General features: G+C 58.9%; 1 protein-coding gene across 1 annotated transcript in view; it reads right to left on the reverse strand.

Annotated features, from left to right (window-relative positions):
- Positions 1 to 5,076: 5,076 nt before the first annotated feature.
- SC5D (sterol-C5-desaturase) overlaps positions 5,077 to 7,700 on the reverse strand; it is a 3,692-nt gene continuing 1,068 nt past the window's right edge. Inside the window, exons 2-4 of the mRNA XM_026863581.1 lie at positions 7,038 to 7,342; positions 6,529 to 6,629; positions 5,077 to 6,310 (exon numbers count right to left, since the gene is read on the reverse strand). Of these exons, the coding sequence (XP_026719382.1) occupies positions 5,885 to 6,310; positions 6,529 to 6,629; positions 7,038 to 7,342 (832 nt within the window). The 3' untranslated portion in view covers positions 5,077 to 5,884. The remainder of the gene's footprint in view (positions 6,311 to 6,528; positions 6,630 to 7,037; positions 7,343 to 7,700) is intronic.

The raw sequence follows: 7,700 nt of genomic DNA on the forward strand, positions 1-7,700 counted from the left end.
AAACCCCCCCCCCCCCCAAATAAGGAATAGGGGGAGGACAGAATCAGAAATAGTAAGAAATAGGGAAGCAGCTTTGTAGTGGTTTCTAAATGGAGGAAATCGATGCGCGGGGGGTTCACCGTCCTCCTCCTGGCCTCCCTTTCGTGCTTCTCGCAGGAGCAACGCGACCATCCGCTCGTGCACAGAGGCAGGAAGGGTCCCCGTCCCCCCGGTGGGACTCCCCCCCTCCCTCCCACCAGGTCGGTGTGGTGGGCACAGGGGAGAGCGCGGGAGCAAGGACCTCTCGGCTGAACCTAGCACGAGTAAATGCTAACAGATGAATAGCTCTTTCTTTGTGGAGGGAAACACACGTTTCCTTTGCCAAGGTACTTTTTGTTTCTTGAAAAAAGAACCCGTCTCCTGTCGTAAAGGGGAGGGGGAACAGAGCAGAGTTTATTTTAAGGTCCATCTGGATTTCATCATCGGCAAATGCCATGAACACCAAGAGCGAGGAGAGGAGCCCCCAGCCCCTCGGTTTTCCTTCCCCTCTCCCCTTTGCCTTTCCCCGGTACAGCCCTAGAATTCCTGGAGGGCTCTGGAGACCCTCGGGCTGGAACAGCCGTGTCCCCCCAAGCCTCACCAAGAGAGCAGATAGAGTTGTTTAAAGGGGACATTGCCTGACACTGGAGTTGAGTTGGGGAGTAAAAGAGTCTGGCACGCTGGTGGAGCCCAATCTCAGGCCCAACGTGGCGGAGAGCTCAGCATGCAGAGGGCGAGAGCCTGCTGCTGCTGCGGGAAGAAGGGCCACACGTGTGGCTCACCCCTGGAGTGAGCAGATCGAGGTGTGTGTCGAGCGGGCAGGTCTCTGAGCAGGGCTGACAATTTGCCTTTGTTCCGGCTCATCTGGGAAGCGAGGGAGCACGTCTCTCCTGGGAAAGCAGGTTGTAGGATGCAGGGAGCTTTCAAAGAGGAAAGCGTCTCGTCTTGGCAGGACCTGCCTTCGAAGCAAAGGTCTCAGGGGATGGGACCTCTGAGCCCTCCTGCCCTGATCTGTGCTGTCACATATCGTTTTCTTCAGGATGTGGCATCTGCTGAGAGCAGAAGCCCAAGGAGAGATCCCGTCCGGCGTGGCTGGGGAGCTTGGCATGGCCGAGTTGTGTCTGCATGCCACAGTGCCTGTCCATTGGGAAGTGCTGCAAGACACTTAGATGATGATCTGTGGGTCTTCTAGCTTTGACATGAAGAATTGGCAGCCTTTTTCCCAGAGGAGCCAACCTCTCAGTGGGGCTGAGCCCTGCAGGTCACTAATCCTTTCCTTTCCCCTCTCTGCACTCTCAAGCCAGGAGTCCCTGGCTCGAAATCCCGAGCAGTAATCATTTCCTACAGCTCTCGGATCTTGCCACTCACAGAGCTCCAGCAAAGCTGCTCATTATTTCTGCAAGGGCGAGCAGTTCCCCGAGACGGCTGAGGAGTGAAAGGAGAGAGGCCAAGTGGGCAGCGAACATGGGCAGGGACAGAGGTGCCTCTAACCGGGATGACGGATGGGATGGGACAAACCCCATGTCTGTCGATGCTTTGGGCTCTCTCAGGTTTGGGTTCCACCCCCATCTGTGTCTAAGAAGGGCTGAAATTTGGCAGGCCGGGGGGAAGCTGTGCCCCGTACGGCGGCGGTAAATGTTCCTTGGTGATGACCCCTGCCTTCGGGATGGGGTTTGTTGGCTGGACTTGGGAGGGGGCAAGCGGGAAGGTCTGTGTCTCAAATTTAATAACCAGATTAATGAAAAAAAGAGTAATGTGGCTGGCAGAGGGTAACGCAGGGATGCATGTGCCAGCCCTGCGGCTCAGCTCCCCTGCACGGTCAGCGTCACCCGCAGCTGCTTGTCGCTTCATCCTGTCTGTAGGCGCCCGCAGCCTGGGAAATGAAAGACACGCTGGGAAGAAAGCCCAACTAAACTAGGGCAAAGTACGGCGCGGCCAGCAGCGTGAGCCCGGCAAGGTCACATTGCGCTCGAGAAGCCGCAATCGGTCCCCCCTGCTCTGTGCCTGGCATCTGCCTGGCAAGAGGAGCGGGCAAGAGTTGGGAGGGGGGAGGATTTCGAGGTGGCATCACCCCGATGGCACAAGAGGGAGGTCTCAGCTCCTGCACGTGGCTCTCACTCCGTGGCACTCTGACAGTGTGGGTTGCCACCGGGCTCCCTGCATGAGCACCTCCCTGATTATCTGCTCGAATGCCAAGCAAATAGGCTTGAGTCAAAACCCGGGGCCTGAATTCCCCTTGTGTAGCAAGAAAACCTTGACGCAGGTGCCAGGGATGCTCAATGGGAGAGTGGGGGGGTTTATAATTAATCTGTACGTAGCCCGAAGTAAAAGTGCTACACTTGAGATGGAGGCGTGGAATTGCATTGTCTCTTCCAAGGGAGCCGTTTTCCAGGCAGATCGGCCTCTCTGTAGTTCCAAAAGCAGAGCAGTCTCCCAAAACATCACCTGCAGGTACCTTCAGAGGAAGGTAGCGCCGTGTGGGAAGGATAGCCCCAAGGTCGATCCAATTCTGAAGGGCAGCAGGCCGGCCAAATGGAGCAGAAGATACTTCTGGAGGGTTCACAGCATATTCATTTATGTATATGTAGACATTACTGTGTGGCTAATTACTGTATGTAATTACTGCACATCATACCAGGAGACCCCGGCCGGGGTGAGCTGTGGCTCCCCACATGAGCCTGGGGAGCCCTGGGTTGAGGTGGTGTTTTTTTTTTTTTTGCAATGTGCATTTGCAACTAACAGAGGCTGGTGCAGAGTGCTGGGGGCTTTTCTCCTGGGTTTAAGGACTTCTCGAAATGTCCCTCCTAACCCTCAGAAACCCTCGCAACCTGTGGCTTTGTGGATAGGAAAGGCTGCGTGAAAAGGGGCGTTTGCTAAAGCAGTCACTCACTGGGCATCCCCGGGACGTTCGTGGATCCGCCCCACAACCAGACGGGTTATTATGAATCACTTTGATAGGTTTTTCTCCTCGGGCTGGGTAATTATTGTGGCATAAGGGCCCTTCAGTGCCGCTGTCTGACAGGTCTAATGGTCCCGGCAAGCTTTGTGCGAGGAGCCACACACACACACAGAGCGCTCTCGCTCGAACGCCATTTATTCCCCTGTGCTCTCCCAGCCTTCCTCTCTTGACAAAGCTCCAAAGGTGTTACTGCACGCCCGGCACTAAGAGGCTATAAAAATCTCAGCCTCAAGAAGCCGCCCGGGATAAGTCATCCCAGGCCGTCAGCGCGTCGCGCAGCAGCACGCTGCCTTGGGCACCCAAAGCATCCACGCAGGCGCCGGGTGCCACGAGCAACACCTCCATCTTGTGGTAACAGCAGCATCGGGGGCCCAAATACAGAATCGTGTCTCTCCTGGGGGGTCTCCCATGCTGGTGGCCTTGACACGGCACGTGTGTCACCGGGAGGCGCCGATGGGTGTGCAGGAGCCCCGCGCTGGCGGGGTGTTGTCCTGGGGGTGGTCCTGCGTGCATCATGTGGTTTGGTGTGTCCCATCTAGGGCCACCCGTGTGCCTCGGAGGGAGCACAACCTGCTCTCAGGGTACCCCGGCTTTTACTCTCAGTGGTTTTTGTGGGGTTCAGGCGTCGGCGAGGCCGTTGCTGTGCACCAGGCTCGGTGCAGGTGGAGGGATGGGGTGATGAGACGGCCCTGGGGCTCGTCCCGAGGGTCCCTGGGACACGTGGTGGGTCACAAAGGTCAGTGATGTTGTCGCCACGTTTGTTCTGGGCCTTGCCTTGACCCTTGGCAGGTTTCCGGGCTCCAAGTTAATCAGCAAACAGAGGTCAGAGTTCCTGTGGGCGTGGGGGAGAAGGAGTTGTCGCGCGGAGGAGAAAGCAGAGCACGGCCCAGGCGGGGCTGTGCTGGCAGGAGAATGGGACCCCTGAGGCTGTTGGCTGCTGTCCCCTCATGGGACAAGTGTCCCTTGCACTTGCCGGGTGTCACACAGCACAGCCTCAAGCCAAACCCTGCCTGGGGCACGGATGAAATGGGGCAGGGGCAGAGGGTCCATCACCACAGAAAAGGGGCCTCTGCCCCCAGTGCGGGTGATGCAGCTGCGTGCCCAAGCGCCGGTTTCCCTGAGAAGGGAAGTGTTATACAGGGGGGCCTCTGGGGGAAGGTACCGACCTGCATGATCTGGGGAGTGGAAAAAAGGATGGGAATCAGATGGGCCATGTAGTACCCCAAGGGCCAGCTCTGTCAGTGTCCTGAGGAGCAAAACCCTGCACTCTAAGGGGTTTTGTGTCACTATAAACCCGGAGAGGGCTCACCAGAGGCGTGGCACCTGGCTGTACCACACCTGGGAAACACTGTGTACCCTGACACTGCCCACGCGTGAACGGCCCCTGGTGAAGATCCAGCCCCCCCTCACAGCTTTGTGAGTCTGGATAGAGTTGTAGGGAATAAGGGGAGAAGAGGGGGGCGAGGGCCAAGGCTGCTGACACAGACCGATGGGAATGGTGTGGTGAGTTCCCGGGACAATGTCGACGCTGGTTACGTGTAAGGAGGTTGGGGGGAGTGAAGGCAGCTCCAGCTACTCGGACCGTGAACGGTTACCTGCTGTGTGCCACATGGCTCCCCTGAGCCACGCAGCGCGGGAAGAGACGTGGTGTCGGCAGGGCCTCTGAGCATCCATCCCCCTGTGCGTGAAGGGTTCTCACGGCTGATCCGTAGGAAGAGAAATCGCAGGGGCTGACCTCTTAGGTGCTGGAATGGGCTGCCCAGGGCAGGGGGGGAGTCCCCATCCCTGGAGGGGTTGAAGAGTCGGGTCGACTTAGTGCTGAGGGATCTGGGGGAGTTGGGAAGGGTCACTGCTGGGTTAATGGTTGGACTGGAGGAGCTTCGAGGTCCTTTCCAACCTAGCTGATTCTGTGGGCTGGCAGCTGGTGACATTTCCCCCGTCCCCTTTGCTGTTTCAGCAAGAGAGGAGGGGGTAACGCGCATATCTGCTGCTGGAACAGCGCAGGGTAGGCCTGTCGTGGGCACTGTAGGGGAGAGAAAGGGCACCCTGTCAGGCTTCACACAGCACCAGGAGCGAGGGCGAAGGGACCAAACGGCAGCCAAGTTGGCAAGTAAGATTTATTGAACACAGGTCAGACCCAAAGGCAGGGCGACGGGGTTTCAGCAGGAAACACACCAGGCGTTAAGGGGGAGAGCCGGCCACGAACCCTCGAGCGAGGAGAAGCCCCTGCCCCTCACCTCTGGGTACCTGTTCCTCCTCTTCCCTCTCCCACTCAATATTCTCGGGGAGCTCAAGGGACCCACGGGTCTCAAAGTGCATCTTTGTCCTACAGGCCTGCCGTTGTCAGGAGATGTTCCATCAGCACCCCAGGGACGTCCCCAGGTGGGAGGAATGAGAAGAGCGCGTCGAGCGCCAAGGAGTCCCGCTGCATCTCGAGGCCGAGCCCTTGCCAGACCCACACTGTCTCCAAAAGGTACGTGTTTGTGGCTTTTTTTATTGCAAAAAAAAATGTAATGTTGTCAACTTCTCCACTCGATTCGACTCGACTTGTCCGGATGGACCCCATGGCAGCGAATCAAAGGTGTGCAGCACGGACAGACAGAGACCCCGCCGCGAGCCACGTTATTGTTCTATCTGTGCCACGTTATTGTTCGTTTTGTAAAGCAGCAGCACGGCATGAAAGCAGCGTAGGGGCCATAGCAGAGATCCAAAGGCAGGCGGGAAGGGGAGCGATAGGGGCAGCAGAGCGAGGCCGGAGAAGGCCGTTTTGGGAGCAGGGGTGGGCTCACCGAGAACCGCCCCGCGTCGGGGGCTCTTTGTCCGTGGGAAAGTAGTCTCAAGAGGCCAGGGAGGAACAGGACGAGATCCAGCCCAGGAATCTCGTCCTGGAGAGGGGCTGGGGGAAGTCTACTCAGTCTTGGCGGCTGAGAGGCCATTGGGCACGCCCAGGCCTTTCTCTCGGAGCTTGCGCAAGTAGTCGTGGGGGCCTTGGCCCTCGAAGGCTGTGGGGCTCTTGTAGGAGCCGCCAATCTTGTCCCAGAGGGTGAAGTACTGCCCGTAGTTGTAGTCAAAGTACAAGTGGTGGTCGGTGTGGTGGGCTGAGCCGTTGATGACGTGCCGCAGGAGGCGGGGGACACGGTAGTCGCCGTCATGAATGGAGATGGTCCAGACATTGACGAAGATGTAGAGGCCCAAGTAGGTGACTTTGTGCAGGGGAAAGAGGAAGGGGTAGATGTGGTAGGGCAGGCTCTGCATGAAGCCGTCAACGGGGTGGAAGGCATGGCTGGCGAAGGGCGTCGCGATTTTCCAGAGATGGTGGGGCTTGTGGAAGCGCTGCGGGGAGAGGACGCACCATCACTTCCCAAGCCAGGGACTGATGGGAAGGAGAGGGACACGTGCCCTAATGGGCTCTTGGCTCCCACCATGAGGTAAGGCCTCATTCGACCAGGCCAAACTTCTCCCGGACACGTGTTCCTTGGGAGGAGCAGCTTGGCCACAGCCCTGGCATGGGGTGAGGGCTTTCACCCTGAGCCCCCCGTTCGGTCTCGTACCTTATAGAGCAGCTTGTGGTGGAGAGCGCGGTGTATCCAGTAGATACCCATGTCGGTGAAGAAGAGGAAGGACAGCATGCTGAGGAAGACGCCCGCCCAGCCTAGGGGAACACGGGTGTTAGCGCAGCACCCGTGGGTGCTGGGGAGGCACGATAGCCTTTGTGTCAGGGTCTGTCCCATGGAGGAGACATGGCGTGAGGGTCGGATGGTCTCATGTCACTCAGGAAAAGCAAGCTGGCCACCAGGTTGTCAGGAGCCATGCCCGGGGAAACAAAGCCCTTCTTTTGTGGAGGGGGATGCACGTCGAGTGGGCCACTGTGCCCCGTCCCCGAGCTGGGGTGGGGGGGCACCTCATGTCTGCCTAAAGGGAACTTGGGGTTATGACTAAGAGATGGGACCAGCTCGAGGCAGGAGGTACCCCGGTGGATGTTTGGGGCTCCTCAGCGGGAGAAATGGGGGCAGACCGCCTGCCTGGGGGGGGCCAACCCGAGCGGTGGGGAGCAGCTCACCATACGGGGAGTCCTCGATGTTGTCGTAGAGCTTGCTGTAGCCCCGCACCTCGGCGAAGAACAGGGCGACGGTGGGCACGCTGATCCAGGGGAGGGAGCGCAGCGCGTAGGTGATCTCCCGACGCACCTGGTTCTGTGGGACGGACAGAGGGGTGAGGGGGACAGGGCGTACCGGGAGCTGCGGGGCGTGACGTGCTCGGGCCAGGGCTGGGCAAGGGGACTCGTTTCTGGTCACCGATGACCCAGGGCCCTGCAGCAGCAGGTTGAGAGCGGTGGTTGCTGCCAGTGGTTGGGCAGCTGTTGATCTGCAAAGGGCGGGGGTAGGTATTCCTATACAAAAAGTATTCCCTCACCCCAAAAAGGCCATTGAATGACTCGAGCGTGGCCAGAGAAGGGCAACGGAGCTGGGGCAGGGTCTGGAGCACAGGTCTGCTGGGGAGCGGCTGGGGGAACTGGGGGGGTTCAGTCTGGAGAAGAGGAGGCTGAGGGGAGACCTCCTGGCCCTCGGCAACTCCCTGCCAGGAGGGGGCAGAGAGGGGGGATGAGTCTCTGGAGCCAAGGAGCCAGCGCCAGGCCCCGAGGGAATGGCCTCAAGCTGCCCAGGGCAGGGTCAGGCTGGCTCTGAGGAAGGATTTCTGTGCAGAAGGGGCTGTTGGGCGTTGG

The sequence above is a fragment of the Athene cunicularia genome, assembly GCF_003259725.1.
Source record: "Athene cunicularia isolate RWA chromosome 24 unlocalized genomic scaffold, athCun1 chr24_part1, whole genome shotgun sequence".
Taxonomy (NCBI): Eukaryota; Metazoa; Chordata; class Aves; order Strigiformes; family Strigidae; genus Athene; species Athene cunicularia.